This window comes from Jaculus jaculus, chromosome 1, assembly GCF_020740685.1.
Source record: "Jaculus jaculus isolate mJacJac1 chromosome 1, mJacJac1.mat.Y.cur, whole genome shotgun sequence".
Lineage (NCBI taxonomy): Eukaryota > Metazoa > Chordata > Mammalia > Rodentia > Dipodidae > Jaculus > Jaculus jaculus.
This window is the reverse complement of record NC_059102.1, coordinates 174,134,249-174,157,075: the sequence shown is the minus strand read 5'-3', so window position 1 is coordinate 174,157,075 and position 22,827 is coordinate 174,134,249. Positions and strand designations below refer to the sequence as shown.

Here is a 22,827-nt window from a genome sequence, read left to right as displayed (position 1 = left end):
CCAACAGGCCTGGTCCTTCCCCTGGCACTACCTGACCGGGAAGGAGCCCAGCACTTCCCTAGTGCTGGCATTAAAGGTATGTGCCACCACACCCAGCTTGGAGGGAAAGATTTAATGATGCTCTTCTTCTATGATGGAATATTGCTAGGTCCAGTCTTGTGCAAGAAACCACAGGTGCTGTGAGTTCATGAGAGCCATGACTATGTGTTCCTGAAGACAGTGTTCCACTGCACTCATCCCAGCGCTCTGGCTCTGATATTATTTACAACCCTTCCTTTACAAAGATACATACTAAATAACATGATCCAGCTATCTCTGTGCATCCCTGTTTATTGTTACTAAATTCAGAATGACTAAGAACTGGAACCAACCTAGATGCCCATGAAGAGTGGGTAAAGAAGATGGGCATATATACACTATGTGGAACTTTATTCAGACATAATGAATAATGAAGTTATGACTTTTGTTTTGATTTTTTGAAGTAGGGTCTTTGTGGAGGCCAGGCTGAACTAGAATTCATTCTGTAGTCTCAGGATGCCCTTGAACTTACAGAATTGGATAGAATTAGAAATTATTATGCTAAGTAAAATAAATTAGTCAGAAAAGGAAATATCATGTGCTATCTCTCATATGAAGTTCATAGAATTATATCTATCTATGTCATATATATATGCATATATATATGTATATATATGTATATATGTGACAGAATTAGAAGAGAGCAAGTGATGGGGGAAAAGAGAACAAAAGAAAATATATAAAACAAATGTAAAAGAAGAATCATTATTATAGAGTAAAGAAGTAGTGGGAGGGGAATAAGAGACACAGGAGTATTGGAAGAGGCTCGGTATGAACAATTGTACATGAATATGTTATAATGACTTCCAATAATTTGCATGCAGATGACAAGCAATGTGTGCATGATTGATAGGAGGGACTTTGTTGTGGAGAATGTCCTAAGAGACTGCAGTAGTCAATTGAAGGCCAAAGGGACATGCAACTAAATTGATTTAGAAACTTGTGCTGTATTTGAGAATAGTAGGCAGATTAGTAAATATGATGGAAATCTGAATAAACTATAGTTTTAAGTTAATAATGTATCAATTATAGTTCACTGATCATGGAAAATATGCTTGCATATGATATTGCTAATAAGAGAATCAGGGCCAAGTGAGTAGAAAGCAACTGAACCATCTTCATCATTATCCTATAAATCTGAATTTGTTAAAACTAGACAAACAAAAACACAAAAAAAGATAAAAGGAAATGATATTCAGTGCATACATAATAGCAACATAGAAATTATAAACAAGGTTTTTTTGAGTATTTTTTATTAGTTTTGTACTCAGTGAATACATTCAAGTTGGTACCATTGTTAGCCTCCTCCCTGTCCGTTCCCCTCCACAGGAATCCTCCTTGTTGGGGTATATGAGTCGTGCATTATGGGGTTAGCTATCAGTTATGGGTAGGAAGAAATGTCTCTGTGTTTCATGACCCAACGTGTGACTCTGATATTCTTTCCACCCCGTCTTCAGCAAAATACCCCTGAGCCATGTTGGGTTCATTTTAGGTCTGCTTCAGTGATGAGATCTTGGGAGCCTCTGTATTTCTGGATATCTGGTTTGGTAGGAGTTGATTGTTCTCTGTGTTTATCTCCTTCACCCTTGTGCTGGTACAAGGTTCACCAAGAAAACAGCACTCTTACTTGTTTTTCCAATTATTCTTAGTTTCAGCTGGGGCCCTTTTGAGGTATGATGGGACAGTTCCTTCCTTAGGATCTGTGTGTATCTGAAAAACGAAGCAGATTCTCTGACAGAGAGTAAAATTAGCACAAGATAAGTGGCATAACCATTATTTTTAGAGCGAGTTTAATAGGTTCAGGCCCTCTTTTAGCCCACGATGGGTGACAGCTTGATAATGGAGAGTGGGCTCATTTTTGAATATAGTTCTGACTTGTTTTCCAGATCCAGCTATGGATTCCATTCCACTGAGCAGATCAGTTGGCCAAATCATGAGCAGTTTGTTTCCCACCGTGGCTGTGCACCACTATTGCACTTGTGTGAGCATCATATCAGGTTGTTTACTGCTAAGTTGGTTAGACCATGAGTTGCTTGGACAGATAATGGTCATTGTCCCCCAGCCACTCATGTAGCACCTTCTGGCACTAGACACACTAACTGTCTGGGGACTGACTCTTTCCCGCTTCCAGCCATGCCACTCCATGTTATGTGCTAACAGCATATGGTGTCTTTAGCAGTGGGGTCTTACCACTAACCTTTGGTGGGTCATCAAGTGCTCTGACAGAAACCTGTCTTCTTTTGGGAAACCTTGTAGGTCTCTCTGATCAAAAGCTCATTGTGGATGATAGCCACCTGCTGGTACTGGGAGTTACAGGTCAGCACCCAAGAACAGAGAGAAGAAAAAGATAAGTTTTGTAAAAGAGATAGAGAGATGAGAGAGAAGATAGAGAGAGAGAAGGAGAGAGAGAAACAAAAAAGGAGAAGATTAAGGTCAGTTTTCATCATGCTTTCTCCAGGGCCTTATGATTCAAGTGTTCCCTCTAAGGGCCTGATTAAGGTTCCACCATTTGGTCTGTCTTTTAGGATGCAGAGTTCTATGGTACCATTGCTGTTTGGATCCAGTTTTATGTCCCCAACACCCTTTCCTCCTTCCCCACCCACCCTTTTGTCTGGTCCTTGAGATGCTTGCTAGGTATGTTGGTATCTTGGATAGATTCAGGTTAGGATCTGTACATGAGTGAGCCTATGGATGGCTATCTTTCTGTGATTGGGTGAGTTCACTGAGAATTATCTGTTCAAGGTTAGAATATTTTTCTTCAAATTCCATTGTGTCATTTTTCCTTACTGCTGTATAGAATTCCATTGTGTAGATATACCACATCTTAGTTATCCACTTGTCTAATGATGGACATCTGGATTGGTTCCATCTCTTAGCTATTATGAATTGAGCAGCTGTAAACATGGTTGAGCAAATCTCTCTGGACTGAGGTGTAGAAAAAGCTGATTATAGAGTTACCAACAGATCCAGTTATTACCTTACTGGGCATGTACCCTAAAAGCTCCTTACCTCAGTCCAGAGAAGTTGTTTCTTCTTCTTCTTTTTTTAATCCATCAATTTGGCTGACCATCTCCCATCTTTTGACTTCTAAGCTATGAGAAAATCCAAAGAACTCCTGGTGATAGCTACTGTGAATTTTCCTCAACTGTCATTCTTGTTTTCAATCAACACTCTTTCAGCCATGATATCATGGACTCTTCCAGAGGGATTTACTGTCTGATAATTCTTCTGAGGTACACATACCAAAGCAAATGAATAAGTATTAAACATATGTTTTCATTAGTCTACATTGTATCTAGCTTCAATGTACTATTCTGTGAACAAAAATATGTGTAACATATTATTTTCGATAGAAGTGCATTTACATGACCAGAGAGAAACAAGCAGGCATACTTTCTTATTTGTGGGAGAAAATGATCATTAGCAGTTTAGCAGAGGAAAGAGTTTATTTTGGCTCACAGTTTTGAGTAAAAGTATGATCATGGTGTGTAAATCATGGCAGAAACAGACAGCCAATATCACATCAGCAGAGAGTATGTGGAGATTGATGGATGCTATTTCTCCTTTTTATACAGTCCAGATACCAATAGTATGATGCATTCCAATATCCATTAAACTTATCTGCAAAATCCCTATCAGACATGCCAAGAAGTTTGTTTCTAAGGTGATATAATTGACAACCAGAGACTAAGTATAACACATACTACATATTTGAAGTATCTACTTCAAATCCATCAGGTCCATGGATAACATTTCAAACTTTCCTAATGCTGTAGTCACAAACATTTGCTTTTGTTTTCTCATGAGGATAATTTACATGGGGAGATGCAATGGATAGAATAAAACCCTTTTATATGAAGACAAGAGAAAAGGTATTTGGCAGTGGTAGTCACAAGATAATGCTGAACAGTTCTTGAAATTCAGTAACTTTTTAGATCAATTTTAGTAAATGACATAGACTGCTAAGAAGTTAGAAATATCATTTGTGTTTAGTTACATTCATAAAATTCTCAAAATATTTAATGTACCCAGGGATGCATAAACTGAATTGAGCACTGTTCTAAGAAGTCAACATTTGTTCAGTTAAGAATAGAGCAGACATGGACATAGATTTAAGTGTTTCAGTTTCATGGCTTCCTGCATTGCACAGGGAGCTCCTGCCCACAGCCACTGTGCAGCTGTGTTCTCATTGTAACGTGGTTTTACACCACCCCCCCCCAAAAAAAAAATCACATGACTTCTTTCTACCCAGAACTGTATATGCCATTTTGGTCAATTTGTGCCTCTCTGTGCCTTAGCCACTTCATTTAAACTTGAGGTGAGAATGTAGATCTCATTTATTTTTAAGGTGAGATATGTTAAGAAATGTAATCATTATAGTACTTGTTACACAGCGATGATTCAGGAAATGTAAGCTATTGCTATTGCTTCACACTATTGGGCTACTGAACACAAGACAAGCACATTTTATTCACATTTTTCACTGAACAATGCATAGATGCCATTTGATTTCTACTACAACTCTTCATGGAATTTGAATTAAATTATCTTTTCCAAAATAAAATGAAGCATGTTGTTTAAATGTCTCCAGCTTATATCCCATACTGCTAATGATTGAATCACAAAAGAGAGGAATTTCTTTATATCATGCTAATTAATATTCCATAGAGAATGATGTTTGTATTTTGAAGTCTAAGATTCATGAGCCCCAGGGATACATCCTAAAACATAAAGACTGTAACATTTTCAGAAGAAGAAGAAATAGGAAGTCTTTTCTGCATGTTGGTTGGTTTGATTTCACTCAGTTTTGGGGGAAGTGAATATGCATAATATTTCTGGGAAATAAAAATAAGAATTTTCTGATGGGAGAAATTTATTATAGTTATGTATAGGAAAACATGGATATGTAAAGGAGGTTTTAAAATTCAAATTGTTTTCCTCTCTTTACTAGAGTATGCAAAAAGGAATACCATGCTTTGAGTAGTCTTTTAAGAAAAGTTACTACCTGTATGGTAAGAGATAATCCCAGTAGAAAATGGGGACAATTTAATTTTTAGGACCATATATCTTTTTACAGTTACTAGTATGAAGGGGGAACATTGTGAGCAAGTACAGTGCTTGTTTCCTCTGTCTTCCATTTTTCTTCCTTTCACACAAATTATATCCATGCAACCTGGTAAAGCTTACCTGAAGATTGGAGACCTTGGGAATGTTCATGCAGGGACATGGTCATGGGAGCTAACACTGAAGCAGACAAAAGGAGATTAATTTCAGCCTTGCAGAAAGTTTTCTGAAAGTTTTTTTTTAAGTAGCTTTAATATATATATTATATTATATATATATTATATGTGTATATATATATATACATATGTATATATATATTATATATATATATATATACATATGATATATATAATATATATATATATATATATACATATGATATAGATATAGATTAGAAATGTTAAATATTTATGTGGTCTCATAACTAAAATGTTGATTTCTGTTACCAATGCATTATGTTCTTAATTTTTTTGTAACTTTTTCCCTATTTCATTGCAATATCTTGCTTATACCTCTTTTTTTTTTTTCAGGCAAAAGCCCAAACTACATTTCTGACCATAAAATGTAGAATAATTTTAGGTTATTTTCTCAAACTTCATTTGATTTGGGAAAATGGATGTGGAAAACTGCACCACAGTGACAGAATTCATTCTCCTTGGTTTCTCTGATGTCCCAGAGTTGAGTGTCTTTCTTTCTGTGGTGTTTCTCCTCATTTACATAGTCACGGTTGTGGCCAACCTGGGCATGACTGTGCTGATTAAGCTCAGCTCTCAACTACACACTCCCATGTACTTTTTTCTCAGCCACTTGTCCTTTGTGGATTTTTGTTACTCTTCAGTCATTGTGCCTAAGATGCTGGCTGACATCTTCAATAAGAACAAAGCCATATCCTTTTTGACATGCATGGTCCAATTCTATTTGTTTTGCTCATGTGTGGTAGCTGAAGTCTTCCTGCTGGCTGTGATGGCCTATGACCGCTTTGTGGCCATCTGTAACCCACTGCTCTACATGGTCATCATGTCCCCACAGCTCCGGGTGGTGCTCGTGTCTCTCTGTTACCTCTGTGCCTCTGTGTGCTCTCTGATTCACTTGTGCTTGGCCCTTGAGATCTCATCCTACAAGTCAGATGTGATTAACCACTTCTTCTGTGACCTGCCTCCTCTCTTAAGTCTTGCTTGCTCAGATGTCACTATTAATAAAGTGTTCCTGTTTATTGTGGCCACGTTTAATGAGACCATTACCATCATGATCATCTTCACCTCTTACCTGTTTATTCTTTTCACCATCCTGAGGATGAGCTCTGCAGAGGGCAGGCACAAAGCCTTCTCCACCTGTGCCTCCCACCTCACAGCCATCATTGTCTTCCACGGAACAATCCTTTCCATTTATTGTCCATCCACCTCAGACAGCAGTGGAGATACTGGCAAAGTGGCCACAGTGTTTTACACAGTGGTAATTCCTATGCTAAACCCCCTAATCTATAGCCTGAGGAACAAGGATGTGAAAGACGCCCTCAGCAAAATTTTGAGCTCTAAAGTATATGCCTAGAGAGTAGCTTATTGCCAGGGCTCAGAATTCCAAAGTAAGGACAGGTTGAAGCAATTAGTGATGATCTATTTGGTTGGCATGAAAAGGGAAATAAGGAAAAAACCTGTTGTAAGTGATTTTTAAATGTTTGATTTGTCTTTATGTTTCTTCAGTGTGCAAACACAGATGTACAGAAACATTTTTGTGTAATACAATTCCATTTTAAGGTTACATCTTAATGATGACTTATTAAAATAATAATTTTACTTCTATGTCAACCATAAAGTTTGGGGAAGAATAAGAATGGAAAAAAAGAAGTTATAAAATAGGCATGTCTAATTTTCAATGGTATTTTCAGTTATGTTCGGTATGGTTTCTCTATTAGCAATTTGCTCTTATTTCAACATGGTGTTTATGTTTCTTATAATGATTTACAAGACATTCATACTCATTAAGTAATTGAATTATAAGAAAAATATTGTAAAAATAATGTAGTTTGGCAATGTCCTTTAATTTTATGTGTGAGCCATGATTTTGAATGTGTGCTATGCATTCTTTGATTTTTTGAATACTTAATAAATATGGTAACAATGTTACTGTATATTGGGTTCATCTGAAATGTGTATGCTTTTTATAGTTAACATTTTAATTCTGATATTTATTGAGTTTTATGTGATATATCTATGCATATCTACACTTATTCAAACATTCATATATATATGTATATATATATGCATACAGATATATATACATAATTAATGTATGTTTATAAAATAATATTCAAATGGACATTTCTGAAATATATAGTAGTGTCCCAAGTATCTTTTCCTTTGACATGTTTCTCAGCCCAGGGTCATAGCTCACAATCTAGAATTCTCTTGTTTGTTATGTAGACAAGAAGTGTTTTGTATCTGTCCTTTTTCATATAGTGAGGGAGAAGGAGAACCAGGAAGCAAAGTTGTTTGTCCACTTATTTTAACCTTCCCCAAAAGTTCAAACTGAATGTGCTCCTGTTGTATGACACTTTCTCAGAATTGAAACATTTCCTCCAGAAGGAAAGTGGAGGCTCAGGAGACTTAGGAGGCCAAGACTTCCATAGTTGAAACATTAAAATGGTCATAGGACCCTTTCCCAAGGTTATAGAAGCAGAAAACAATCATGGAGTGAAGGACTCTGACCAATGTTTTGTAGCAATTTTTAAACCTAAATGATTGCAAGACCCCTCCCAAAAGGTATATAAAGTGTAAACAACTGTTTGGGAAGAGACTCTCCCACCAATCTGAATTCATGTCCTGCAGTGAGGTCCAAACATTCAACTTGGATAAGTCATAACTGTCACCTGTGCAGGCTTTCTGTGATGCAGCTGCTTTTGAGTTGCCCATCCTGGAAACAACACCCCTGATGCCCCGCCACACTCTGTAAGTAGTCCTAATAAACTCACTGGTTTCTCAAAACTACTTTAGTGCAATTGCACTTTCATCTATCATTCGTGCCCTTTGTGGGTGAATATATAGATGTGTGTCCACATCATCCCAGGGTGGCGGGGGAATGAGGGGGATTCATGTAGCAAATCCACTGTTTTTTCCTTTGGAAGTCGTGTATAAAAATAAAGCTGTCTCTTTATTGATTGTGAGTACCATAAGCTCGTAATTCTATAAGGTTTAGATAGACTCAAAGATAATAAGTAGACAATAAATGTATGTGATTATTAGAGTTATTTGGCCAGTAGGCAGAGGACCCTGCTGGAAGCTGAGAGATTTCATAATGATGTGGCAAAAAGGAAAGTTCAGGAGCAATACTCATGCTGGTGTAGAAATGTTTTGGAAAGATTACCTTAATTCCAGTATGACTGAAAGTAGAGGAGCTTATTACCCAGGGGCCAGAAAGCTTGAGGTATCTGTCCAAAGAAGCTTTGGCCCAAGCTGGGATTTCATTTCGATTTTATAGTTTCCATAACAAGATTGGCAATTTGCGCATCAATAAGTGAACTCTATTTTACTTTGTTTTAGCCTAAACTGTGTTTGCTTTCCAAAATAAACCTTTTTTTTTTTTTTTTTTTCCCCAAAGCTGCTCTTGGTTGGGTGGTTTCTACCAGCAATGTGAAACTGGCTACAACAGTGTTTAAACAGCTTTTTGTATTTCATCTCATTTAAAACCCTAATTGAGCTCGAGACTGAATACCATTGGTCAACCTGACACCTGATGGAAAGAGGGCTGTCACCTTGCAGTAATATCAAGACCCAGGACTTCCTCCTCTTGCAGGGATCAGTCCTCACCAGCTCCTCCAGACCTGACTGGTCATAATCCCAATTTCCAATTTCTGACCCAGCCTCCTCTCCTTCCACTCAGGAACTCTGGTCCAGGGCTTCACAGTATCCTTGGACCACCTAGAAGGGGATACTGCAATCATGTCAGGGGCATGCATATGCCAGTTCCAGGGACTTTTGGTAAGCTGGGAGTAGCAGCAATCCTTCCTGACCAACCAGGGTCATTGGGAAGGAAAATCTAGCTGGGGCCTCCATAGATGTTGCCAAAATTCTCTGGAAAGATCACTCCAATGCCAGTATGAAAGAAAGTAGAGGAGTTTATTACCTGGGGGCCAAAGAGCTTGATATAGCCCTCCAAAGAAGCTTTGATCCCAAAATAAGATATTTCCATTTTCTAGTTTTCATAGGCAAAGAGAGGGGTAAGTGAACAGAAAAGATGTAGTAATTTGCATATCAAACATTTCTGTAGTCAGGCTACCTTAACAATGAGCTCTGATTTTACTTTGTTTTAGCCTTAACTGTCTCTCCTTCTTATCATTCCTTTGGGCCCTTTCCTGACAATTTCTTCTTTGGGATTTTTCCATCTGCTGACAAATATAAATTTTGACTCCTCAGCAATTAACTGCTACAGTAACTCAGTAAATCATTTCAACTTTTAACTTATTTTCTACCACAATGCCAATTTAGAATGGCAATGTGCTTGATGATTGCATATTTACACTGTGTGGTGATGGTACATAATTGTTTATGTAATCTGGAATAAATTATGTTTGGTTTTAAATGGTATTTTCCCAAATTAGAGAATTTAAAAAAAAATAATTTTATTTCATTTTAATTACATATATATTGGGGGCACAGACTGATGTCTGATTATATGTATTATTGTTTAATGATCAAACAAAATCCATTCATATATTGATCATAAAACAATCATAACTTTGAGGATTTGAAAAAAATTACATTTTTTTATTTTTTTATTTGTCATAAGGAATTTTAGGTAGTGTCATGCCATTCTCAAACACATTTTCCAGTTTGTTTTAATTATTCTCCACACTAACCACCCTTCATCCTCTAGTGTCCCCTTGTATCCTCCCCTCTCCTCTCTACATGACGAACACATTGAGATTGTCCTTGTCTTATCAGTGGAGGTGGGGCTTAAGCAGGAGGTGCAGCTCCGTACTGCAGCCAGTAGCAGCCTGAAGAATTCTTCTCAAGGACTTCTAAGATGGAGCCAAGATTCTTGGTTTCACCATAGAAAAGAATTTCAAGAAAAATGAAATAGAGTTGGGGGTTAACATATTAACATAGACCTAAGCACAGAATTTATACAAAGAAAGGATACAATATCACCTCATGATCAAAACAATGGAGAGAAAATTGGCATGGTTTGCTCATATCTTAACATAATAAAGGCAATATACAAAGCTCCTAAGGCCCAAATAATACTGAATGGGTAGAGACTGGTGGAATTCCCATTAAGATCAGGAATAAGACAGGGTTGTCCACTCTCACCTCTGCTCTTCAATATACTACTGGAAGTTCTAGGTCAAGCAATAAGACAGAAGGAAATAAAAGGGATACAATTTGGAAAGGAAGAAGTTAAGTTATCTCTATTCACTGATGACATGATTGTATTTGTAAGAGACCTAGAGACTCCATCCCAAAACTCCTGAAGATGCTCAGCAAAAGGATAGCACACACTCAATATGGATGTAGGCTTTTCAAAAGAGTCTCAACCTCAGTATCCTTACCATATCCATATATAATTTGTGTCATTTCCAGCTCTCCCTCTCAAAGGGTTGCTAAGATCATAAAGTTGTCCCTGGTGTTCATCAGACTGGGTTATAGCTGATAAGGTAAAACCGTTAGTCACAAGGCATGTACAGAAATAAATGTATATTTTCTCTGCACTGTAAACAAAAGTTGTCTGTGACTATGTCAGCAGTCTTCACAGAAATGTTATCTGTACCTGAATTCTGGAATCAGTTTGCAAGAATCTTCAGCCAGATTACTGAGCAAGAGGCTCCTTTCCCTTCCCATATCCCTGTAATTTTCCACCTTTCTTTCTGACTCATTGTATTTTCACATATACTTAACATTATTGTGAGTATAATTACCCTGCTATGAAGTTTAACACCAGCTCTAGGTGGTTTCAAAACAATTTTTTTAAATAAAATATCTTACTTGTTTATTTGAGAGAGAGAGAAAAGGCTGACACAGAGAGAGAGAGAGAGAATCCCAGGCCCTCCTAGCTACTGTAAATGAAGTCCAGACACATGTGCCATGATGTGCATCTGGCTTTACACAGGTAATGGGGAATTGAACCTGGGTGCTTTCTTTGGCTTTGCCAGCCAGTTCCACTTTACCATTAAGGCATATCTCCAGTCCTCAAAACAAATATTCTGATGACATTCCACAGAGATTATTTTCAATCATCCAGGACATGAGACTTAAGTTCATCTTTTTATTAATTTTCTTATACCATGAATATAAGTAATTGCTTTACTTAAGGGATCCACTTCCCAGGGGCTTGCATTTCAGTATAAATCCTGTACCTGTGATCTAAGCATCTACAGTTCAGTTCCAGGGAGGAAATGTTTGTGCCTCAGGTTTGTTCAACAAGACCAGTCGCTAGTTACTTTAAAATGGAAATGCATGCACAAAAGTCATTTTGAACAATTTTGAACTCATCTTTCTTCTAATTAGGAATAGTGGATAGTCCTGAGCAAACTTATACTGTGCAAATACAATGAAAATGTTTTTTTTCCTTTGTTGGTTTTATTGATATTTAATTAGAAATAAATCAAATTCTAATTTGAAACATTCACATAACTGAAAATTTTCAAATAATCAAAATTGTATTGTCTCTTTTTCTCTTTTTTTCATTGTTTGACCACTTTACTTTATGATATGTAGAATCTATGATTGAAGATTTCTGTTTTTCTTTGCCACCCTATTTTGAAGAGTGGATTAATGTGTTTGCAGACGATTATACAATCAGTACACATAAATATCTTTGCTTAGGAGAAGAGATTCATATTTCCTATTCATTTGGATTTGGAGTTACCATGAACTACCTTCTTATTACCAGGATAGAATATTGGGATCCACATGTTCAAAGAGGATTTTTTCTTTTTCATCTGTGCAAATATCTTCATACTTTAATGTCTTATGTTTTCTTTTTAATTTTTTTGTCAGTTGATGAGAGCAAGTGGTAAGTCCATAATCATAATTTTCCTGTCTTTAAAATTAGTTCAACATGAATAAATTAGTTCAACATAGAGAAAACACTGTGTCTAAGATTTTTTGTTCTTCATTGCTCAATTTTTTTTGCAACATAATAAAATCATGCCAAGTCCCCTGTGTTCTAAAATGAAGGGCAAAGATCAAACAGTGTTTCCTGGCTTGCTACTTTCTATTTCTATGAAGTATACAATCAGCAACTTTCCACAAACAATTCTTTTTTTAACATTTGTTTTATTAACCACTTCCATGATTGTAAACAATATCCCATGGTAATGCCCTCCTTCCCTTCCCCCACTTTCCCTTTTGAATCTCCACTCTCTATCATATCCCCTCCCCTTCTCAATCAGTCTCTTATTTATTTTGATGTCATGATCTTTTACCTCCTATTATGATGATCTTGTGTAGGTAGTGTCAGGCACTGTGACTTCATGGACACCTAGGCCATTTTGTGTCTGTGGGGAGCATGTTGTAAGGAGTCCTACCCTTACTTGGGCTCTTACATTCTTTCCACCATCTCTTCTGTAATGGACCCTGAGCCTTGGAATGTGTGATAGACATATTGCAGTGCTGAGCACTCTTATCACTTCTTCCCAGCACAATGATGCCTTCTGAGTCATCCCAAGGTCACTGCCATATAAAAAGAGAAGGTTCTTTAGCAAAAGTAAGAGTATCATTAATATATGGGTATGGACATTAATAGAAGTGCTTACTGGGCATTTTGATAAGCATAGTATATACATTTAGCCAGACAGCAGCAAACGTTATACCCCAGGGCTCAACAATTCTTTAAGAAAAATTGTTTAAAGTTTCACTTACCTCTTTTATATTAAATTTTAGCCTATATAATACTTATATAATTTCAAATATAATCATGGTAACTCTCTACATTCAATGACCATTTTTTAAATTTTTTTTAATTTATTTATTTGAGAGCGACAGACACAGAGAGAAAGACAGATAGAGGGAGAGAGAGAGAATGGGCACACCAGGGCTTTCAGCCTCTGCAAACGAACTCCAGACACGTGCGCCCCCTTGTGCAGCTGGCTAACGTGGGACCTGGGGAACTGAGCCTTGAACCGGGGTCCTTAGGCTTCACAGGCAAGCACTTAACCTCTAAGCCATCTCTCCAGCCCTCAATGACAATTTTTAGCATTTCTATTTCATATGGGATTTTTATATTATTAATATAGCAAGCAATACTGTTATTATAAAACCAGCTCATAGGTCTTCCATTAACCCAAATTATGAAAACCTACGGGTCAGATTGTAAATGTTTTTGACTTATAAGAAGACCCTGAACTTGTTTGATAATTATAGTATCACTTGCTATATTAATCGAACAGCTTTTACCATACTTTTTACATGATTTCAGACATAAATTAATAAAAATATATTACAAGAATAAATCTTTAATTTATATTAAGTTTTTATTTTTCTCAGTATTTATAATTTGAAGGTTATTACTACAGATTTTCAAGAAATATCATGTGTTTCATATTTATGAATCACAATGAAGTAAATGAATTTCATTTGTTAAAATATTATTTGAATCTCACCATAGTTTATAAATCTACTTTTTTAAATTTTGACTTACCCCAAATTTTTTAGTTCTTCATAAGCCTCTGATTTCAAGTAAAATTTGTGTGTTCCCTACAAGTTGAACTGTGGAGATGGAGCAGCAGCAGAAGGTCTTCTTAGTGTGTTCAACAAGTGAGAAGACATTTCCATGGAGCAGTGCAGTGAAGCCTTGAGTTTCTTTTCACCTCCATCTACCTTATAGATCATCCAGATGGTTCTTCAGAAGCTAAAATGAATGGACCTGGAAAGATCCCTATTCAGTGAAGTGATCCATACTCAGACCAAAGCAGCATATTCTCTCTAGTATGTGGGTCTTAGTTGCTATGTTTATAAATATGTGCATATGTAAGAGGAAAATGGGGAGAAAACTTTAAAGGTAGAACAGTACCAAGAGCAAATAGCTGGAAGAGGTCTGAAGGAAGACAAGAGGATGCATGTGACATGTAAACAGATGGGGAAAGACCTGGGATGGGAAGGGAAATGCTCCAGGGCATTGAGGTATTTGGAACAGGAAGAGAGATGGGAATGAACAAAAAACAAATTGTATTTAAAGATGCCATAATGAGCTGAACATGGTGGTGCACGACTTTAATCCCAGCACTTGGGAGGCAGAGGTAGGAGGATCACAGTGAGTTCAAGGCCACCCTGAGACTACATAGTGAATTCGAGGTCAGCCTGAGATAGAATGAGACCTTACCTTGAACAACCAAAAATAAACAAGCAAAAGAGTCAGAATGAATGATATCTAAATCTTTGTGTACCAATTAAAAACAAATAAAGAAAATCATATTTAGAATACTAAACTCTGGGAACAATCTAATGTTACTGGTATTGCTTATATGATCAGGCAACAGTGAGATTTACTGAGGAACATACTTACATGATTCTAACAATCACTTAACATTTTGGACATTTCCTAATAGTGCTTTGCCTCTACTCCATATACATGTTTTTGACATTAATGTGATATTTTCCTAGTTAACACAAACTTTTTGTTTTCTCCTTTGTTATCTTCCCAGAAGTAACAGAGTGTATCATTATTTTCCTAAGAACTGACTTGTAGAGACCATGGGTGAGGAAAATTGTAGTACTCTGTCAGAGTTCATTCTTCTTGGGTTATGAGGAGACCCTGAGCTGACAGTCTTTCTCTTTTTGGTGTTTTTTTCTCATCTAAGGAGTCATGGTTGTGGCCAACCAGGGCATGACTGTGCTGATTCAGGTCAGCTCTCAACTTCACACTCCCAGGTACTACTTCCTCAGACACGTATCCTTTGTAGATTTCTGTTACTCTTAATAATTGTGTCCCAAAATCCTAATGAATATCTTAAGTGAGGAAAGCACTATTTCTTTCCTGGGATGCATGGTGCAGCTTTATTTACTTTGTACTTATGCGATCACTCAGGTATTTCTCTCGGCTGTGATGGCTTAGGACTGCTTTGCGGCCATCTGTCACCCACGGCTCTACATGGCTATTGTGTCCCCCAAACCTGTATGGTGCTGAGTTCTGACTATTACCTCTGTGCTTCTGTGTGCTCTCTGGTTCACCTGTGCTTGGCCATGAGATCCCATCCTAAAGTAATGTGATAAATCACTTCCTCTGTGACCTACCTCCTCTCTGAAGCCTTGCTTGCTCAGGTGTCAGCACCAATGAGATGTTTATGTTCATTGTGGTCAGTTTCAATGAGATTCTCACTACTGTGATCATCCTCACATCCTACATTCTTATCTTTACCATCCTGAAAATGCACTCTGCAGAGGGAAGGCACAAAGCTCTTTCTACCTGTTCTTCCCATTTGACAACCATGGCTGTGTCCCATGGAACCATCCTTTTCATTTATTGTCAGCCCAGTTTGAGTGACTACTGTGTTCTACACTGTCTTAATTCCCATGCTGCTGACCCCCTGATCTACAGTCTGAGGAATAAGGATGTGAAGGAAGCTTTCAGGAAATTGTTGGGCTATAAAATGCTATCCTAGTGAATATATTTTTTCACAAAATTCAGGGATCCAAAGTGAAGATTTGTAGGAATGAGAAAGTGATCTGAATATATGAGGTGGAGAGAATAAACCCTGGTGACGCTTATGTTCATTTATCTTTATGTCTTCACTTTATAAAATCAAGATTGAGTGTCTTCAAAACTTGTGATGTAATTTCTTGCTATTCTTTAGTTTGTGATTGTTTAATAATTTATGAATAATTTGATGGTTTAAGCAAACATTTTAACATGATTGTAAACCTTTATAGGTTTAAGAGGTGACCAAAATAATTATACATTTCCAGTATAATTTGTGGTGTACATGATTTATTAAGATTGAGTTCCTGATATTTTACAATGGATAGCACCACTTTGTCAAGCAGTTTATGCACAGAACAAGAAACAAATATTATAGATATTGATGTACAAAAATATATGTGGGTATTCATATCAGTTGATAGTTTTCTTGTTTCTATTAGTGTTTATTTTTGGTGTTTCAACTAACATCTCCATTGAAAAACAGAGACACAAATTGCATCCAGGACTCTAAGACATATTAATTGTATGCTATGCACAAAGGAGCTTAGAATAGATTTCTTTATGTAATTTATTTTTGTCTCTTTGCATTGTGTCTGCTTACACATCATTAATATTACTATCAGTGGTGGAATTTCCATCTTAGACTTGATCTTTTTAATTTATCTTTATGCTACATCTACAGTCTTCTGAGGATGAAATATTCACTGACATGTTTAACATATTTTTAATTGATGTTTATGTACTCTGATTATAGTTTTGAATCTAGTACAAAAAATAGTTTCTTTTTATGTTCCTAAGATACCTTCTCACTGCTGTTTGCATTCTTGCAAGAAATAATATTACTAATTGAACTATGATTCATTGAGTTCTTTACCATTAAGATATATCCCATTATTGTGAAGAGGTAATTGATAAAAATGTGTCTCAACATTTTAAATATGATATTGTGTTGAATCTCACTGCTTTTCTCCAACATTCTGTCATGAAAAAGAACAACACTTGATATAACATGCTGTTATATGTTTTAATCCTGAATATTCATAGCTCACATAGTACTTCCTGATTCATGACTCTATTATCCTATACCAAAAGCCTTTGTTTTGATGATATAGAAAAAAAAAAAAACTAAACTAATTGAGTAGATTAGACTTGTTGTTGAAGTCAGCTCCTTATTGCTAAGTTTAACATCCAATCAAACACAGTTTATAGAAGGAAGGGGTTTATTTCAGACTCTACATAGTCCAGGGAACACCATCAATGGTAGAAGAGGCTGGCTCCCTTTTACATGTCCAAGCACAGAGACACCATCATCAAGCACAAACTGCCCAGAGCTCAAATTGTTCTGAACATATCTACTAGAACTGGACTGAAGATCCCAGGATCAGCACACAGTGACACACTCCTTTGTAACAGGAATCTGCCTGCTAAGGGATCAAGTAGGAAAGTTAATCAAAAGTTGTACATTCCAGGCTGGAGAGATGGCTTAGCGGTTAAGCACTTGCCTGTGAAGCCTAAGGACCCTGGTTCGAGGCTCAGTTCCCCAGGTCCCACGTTAGCCAGATGCACAAGGGGGCGCACGTGTCTGGAGTTCGTTTGCAGAGGCTGGAAGCCCTGGCGCGCCCATTCTCTCTCTCTCCCTCTATCTGTCTTTCTCTCTGTGTCTGTCGCTCTCAAATAAATAAATAAATAAAATTTTAAAAATGTGATACATATTTTAAATACAGTGAAGATGACCAGAGAGAATGACTAATATTGGAGATAAAAGTCAGGCAAATTTATATGTAGATAACCATATCACTTTGTGACCTTAGCAATAACTTAATAAACAAGAACTCATAAGGTTTTTACTAGCATTTAATAACTAACTCAATCTTGAGGAATCAGAAAGTACTTCAAGGAATTTTCATATAACTTGGTGATATTTTAATATATGAATAATATAATAATATATTATATAATTTATATAAATAATATAAATGGGAAGAGATATAGGTTAAGGAGAAGCTATGTAGTTGTGCACATATGTGATATATGATAGGTTAATGAAGGATGAAATTGAGGGGGACTAACTGCAGTAGAGCAAGGTTTCTATGGGACATGTTTTGTCACTTGAACATGCTCCTGTAAGTGACATGAGTTGCTCAAATTTCAACCTAAGAATAATGTGGTCATCAAAGCATTCACATATTTATTTTAATTTAGTCTGTACTAACTGAATGTATTATTTGTGGAACAAGTGATATATTCAGATGGTTGAATTTCCTTTTTGTTCAGCCATGAGAATGTGTGTGTGTGTGTGTGTGTGTGTGTGTGTGTGTGTGTATGTGTATGTGTGTGTGTACCACTCCAGTGATCTGGTATGTATATATAAACAAACCTATAAATAAAAATTGATTTTATGGAGTTAATTTTAGTGGTACTCCTGTAGATATATAAATAAAATTGAATTTTTGAACATAAAACTAGAATATAATCAATAGAAATGTCAATGAAAAGCTTAAATTCTGTAATGATGTGGAGTGTTAAGGGTGGGTCAGGATAGCTCAGTAAAATGTGTGATGAATCTTGAGCAACATAATTGTCTGAATCACAGGCAACATATTTTAGAGGAACTTAGTCATCTTAATCTACTGGTTCTAGCTACATATGCCTCCTGTGAAAATAGAGAAAAATTCAAAATTTTTCTGTCATTTTTTAAAAAGAAAAAAGAAGCTATAGAAATAGAAATATTGCTAACTCTGTTGTTAATTGTGTAGCAGAGCAAGATGACAATCACCTACATTAACTTTCACAGAAACAGTTCTAATGTTACTGTTCTTTCCCTCAAATTTTTCTCAGAAAACAGTATTTAATTTTAATTGCTTGTTCAAAGGCCACTGGAGAGCACAGCAATCAATTTTCTCTAGACCATGATACCATGGGGAGGGCAGTATACACAACTGTGCTTACATCTCTCCCCAGTAAGCTCTCCAGGGGCAGGAGGGGCTGCCTTTACCACCAACAGTTTAGTTTGCAGGTCTTAGAAAGTATCACTAGTGTTTACCATAAAAGACATCTAGGAAATTCCATAGTTTTATAAGCTTTTTATGAAAACAATAACTTGGAGGCAACTCTGAATCATTAGAAATATGTTGAATTTGGATATTCAAAGAACAGGAGTGCACTCTTTCTGCAGTTTTCTTATGGAAAAACCTTCTTTTATCTTGTGCAGAATGTAGGCAAAGGAAGGGCCCTGTGAGTTTTCAGGAATAGTCATCTCCTTGTAATTAGAAGCTGTTTCAAGGATAGATAGATATTTGAATAAATTGAGTAAAAAATGCCAAAATAAATAATCTCTATATCAGTTCAACTGATAATGTCATTTGCCATAATTCTGAATTGTCCTACAAATTTTGGATAAGATTAGTAGAAATAAAAAATAAAATTAAAGAATGTCAAATTTTATGGGATCCAAATTAAGAGAGTATTTACTTTAACAGGGCTATAGTTTCTGCTTTATTTGCATGTATGTGCAACAAACAATCTATTAGCTGAAAATCACATTTAACCCAGGTCCTACAATTTGTTGAACAATCTTGCCAAAACATCAGTTACAGAAACCACTACAGCGTATTGGTGATTAAGTATTCAATACTCCTGAATATGTTTCGAGTATGTCAGAGCGTTCTCATCCGCTGTCCTCACAGAAAATAGAGAGACTGCACTAGTATGCTTCATGACTTCCAGAAGACACATATAAAAGCATGTATCTCCATCAGTGATTTGAGTTTTATTCTACTAACTTCTGAGACTTGTTTACCTTCCATTTTGTATGCTTTACTGCACATACATTCTGGAATCTTTGAGTCTCTTGCCACTTTCATTAGACTACTTTCCATAATTCATAACACAAAGATAATCTTAAATACAGCCACTAAATATTATTGTAATGGTAGTCAAAAGAATTAAAAATTAAACTGTAAAAATGTAATCATTATAAATCAAAATGTTGGAATTTCTATCTTTAATATAAGTCATAGCCTGCCAAAGAGATAAGTATTTTGTAGCCAAAAAACCTGGGTTTATTGAGCATATGCTATTGTTTGTCATTGGGCAAGTTATTGTTTCTTCAAGCTTCCCTTTGCTTACCTAAAGAAAAATGCAGGTAATTATTTAAATGATTTTATGAAAAATAAAAGTTATTCTTGAGCTTAATATCTGATATGGTAATAGTGATTAAATTGCTATAGTCATAACTGTGTCATTACTGTAATTGGAAATTATAGACTGTTACTTTGTTATATCAAATATGTGCAAACATCATTGCCACATGAGATAGTTGTCATTGAAGGTGATCTTTCAGATGTTCCATTCCCCATTTGTAATGATTAAGACCAATAAAACAAGATTTTTTTTTAACAAATTCTATATATTTTGAAGAACTGAAGAATTTCAGTTATATTTGAACATTTCAAATATGCTGATATAAATATATAATATTGAGTGACTTTCAATTTATTTGAAAACATAAATAGGCTGCTGGGAAATGGCTCTGTCATCATAGTCGGTTTCTTTGCAAGCCTGCTGAGCAAAGTCCACATTATCAGCACCCACATAAACCTGGAGGAAAAGTTGTGCAGGTGTCTGTAATCCCAATGTGCCTCCAACAATGGGGTGTAGTCAGGAGACTCTCAGGTAGTCTGGCTTTCCCGGAGGCCAACAGCAAGAAGGACCCAGTTTCAAATGAGGTGGAAGGAGAGGACTAGTCCCCCTAGGTTGTCTTCTAACCTCCCACATATATGCTGTGGCACATGTGTTCTCCCACACACACAGAGATATACAAACACATATACATACACAAATTAAAAAGAATGAATAATTTAAAAGATGTTGGATTGTGCATTTTTGAGAAAGTAACATTTACTATTAATCCCGTTTCTAAAATTTTAATTATTCTTTCCATGATATTTGGCACTTATCAGAATTTATTTTGTTTCATATCAAATTCTACCGAGGGGCATCCGGCAAGCTTTGTGTGCTAGTCATTTTCCATATCTTATTTCCAAGATTCGTTTCCCAATGTCACTTAAAGGAATGTTTCTAATAGATAGAAACACAACTTCTGAGGCCACATCCACCCTCCTGGGATTCTCTGATTATCCAGAACTGCAGGTTCTCCCTCTTCTTGGTATTTCTGGCTGTCTACACCTTCAGTGTGGTAGGAAAGCTCCGTATGATTGTGGTCATCAAGATTAACCCCAAACTGCACACCAACATGTACAATTTCCTCAGCCACCTCTCCTTTGCAGATTTTTGCTACTACTCCATCATTGCTCCCCAGATGCTGGTGAACCTAATTGTGCAAGATAGAAGCATTTCATTTCCTGCCTGCATGGTGCAGTTCTTTTTTCTTTGGCACATTTGTAGTGACTGAATTCATGCTATTTGCTGTGATGGTCTCTCACTGCTTTGTGACTGTATGCAACCCACTGCTCTACACCATTGTCATGTCCCAGAAGCTCCATGCCATGCTGGTATTCCTTGACACGTGCTCTGCTTTCAAATTGTAATGCCAGGGTTTCAACACCATAAACCACTTCTGAGGGTTGTCGACCCTGACGTCCTTCTCTCGCTCTGATTTTCATCTCAGTCAGTTGTTTCTTTTTACTATGGTTACTTTCAATATGGCAAGCCCACTGCTTCTCATTCTCATGTCTTATGTGTTCATCGTTGCTACTGCCTTGAATGGGCACCACAAAGTCTTCTCCACCTGTGCCTCCCACCTGACCGCCATGACCATCTTCCACGGCACCATGCTGTTCCTGTACTGTGTGCCCAACTCCAAGAACTCTAGACACACAGTCAAAGTGACCTCCTTGACACAGTCAAAGTGGCCTCCTTCATTGTGGTGATCCTCAGCTCAATCCTTTGATTTACAGTCTGAGAAATAAAGATGTTCAAAATATGGTCAGAAAATTAATGAACAAAAAGTATTTCCGTAGTGATTCTAAGCATTAATCTACATTTAATTGGGTTATTGCAAAGTGACTTTGTTTTTGGCATGAGGTTTAGGCCAAGAATCCATTTTTTAAACTTTCAGAATTTTCCAAATGAGAAAACATTTTTCAATGGAATAATATGTTTTAGACCTAAAGAATGATATACAGCTTGGCCTGAATATGCCAGCTAAGAAATTCTGATCTGTACTTGAGTCTCTGTCTACAATGTGTGATATAATGTAGTTCATAACTTGGTTATGTGGAGCCAATGTACACATATATAGATGACCTCCTCTATTGATATAGTACAAGGTAATTTTGCCAAGCACCTATTAAAACTTTTAGGGATGAAGTATTAAAAACCGACCAATAGGGCTGGAGAGATGGCTTGGTGGTTAAGCACTTGCCTGTGAAGCCTAAGGACCCCAGTTCAGCTCAATTTCCCAGGACCCATGTTAGCCAGATGCACAAGTGGGCACACACATCTGGAGTATGTTTGCAGTGGCTGGAGGCCCTGGTGTGCCCATTCTCTCTCTCTCTCTCGCTCTTTCTCTCTAAGTCACTCTCTCTCTGTGTCACTCTCAAATAAGTAAATAAAAATGTATTAAAAAAATAAAAACTGACCAATATAACCCACTAAATTGAGTTAAATTAGTAGTTGTTGGATAAAGATTAAGACCTCCCATCAGGTGGTGGTGTTAAATAACATAAAAATGTTAGTGAGAGCTACTTGAAATTCATTTGGGGACATGGGAATTGGTCATATTTTATACTTTCATGTTATTTTAACCTATTTTAAAGGATGAGCAGCATTTAAATATAAACCAAGAAATAATTCAGAAGTTAATTTAGGTATGAAGTTTTATGCATATCCTCTCCTCCATTACAATGGGATAAAGTGTCATTCTTCAACATCTTGTAGAGATTGTGTGGTTATAAGAATGCAATAAACATTTTGAGCTACTATTTCATGTTATGCATATGACAAATTTTATGAGGTGCTCCAAGGAAGATGTTTCAACTACTAATTTTTTACTGTGAATGTATGTTTACTCTTGTGGGTGCACGTGCATTG

At 36.5% G+C, this 22,827-nt stretch overlaps 1 protein-coding gene and 2 pseudogenes across 1 annotated transcript; all 3 read left to right on the top strand.

Annotated features, from left to right (window-relative positions):
• Window positions 1-5,754: 5,754 nt before the first annotated feature.
• Window positions 5,755-6,690, top strand: LOC101611918 (olfactory receptor 5L1-like). The gene has a single exon (XM_004667762.1). It carries the CDS (start codon window positions 5,755-5,757, stop codon window positions 6,688-6,690), a length of 936 nt encoding a protein of 311 aa, XP_004667819.1.
• An 8,138-nt stretch (window positions 6,691-14,828) lies between these two features.
• LOC101598724 lies at window positions 14,829-15,736 on the top strand (annotated as a pseudogene).
• Window positions 15,737-20,847: 5,111 nt separating this feature from the next.
• LOC101598422 lies at window positions 20,848-21,771 on the top strand (annotated as a pseudogene).
• The last annotated feature ends 1,056 nt before the right edge of the window (window positions 21,772-22,827 follow it).

Coding starts and splice junctions, on each gene's coding strand:
- LOC101611918 (XM_004667762.1), top strand. CDS start 5,755: ATGGATGTGGAAAACTGCACCACAGTGACAGAATTCATTCTCCTTGGT.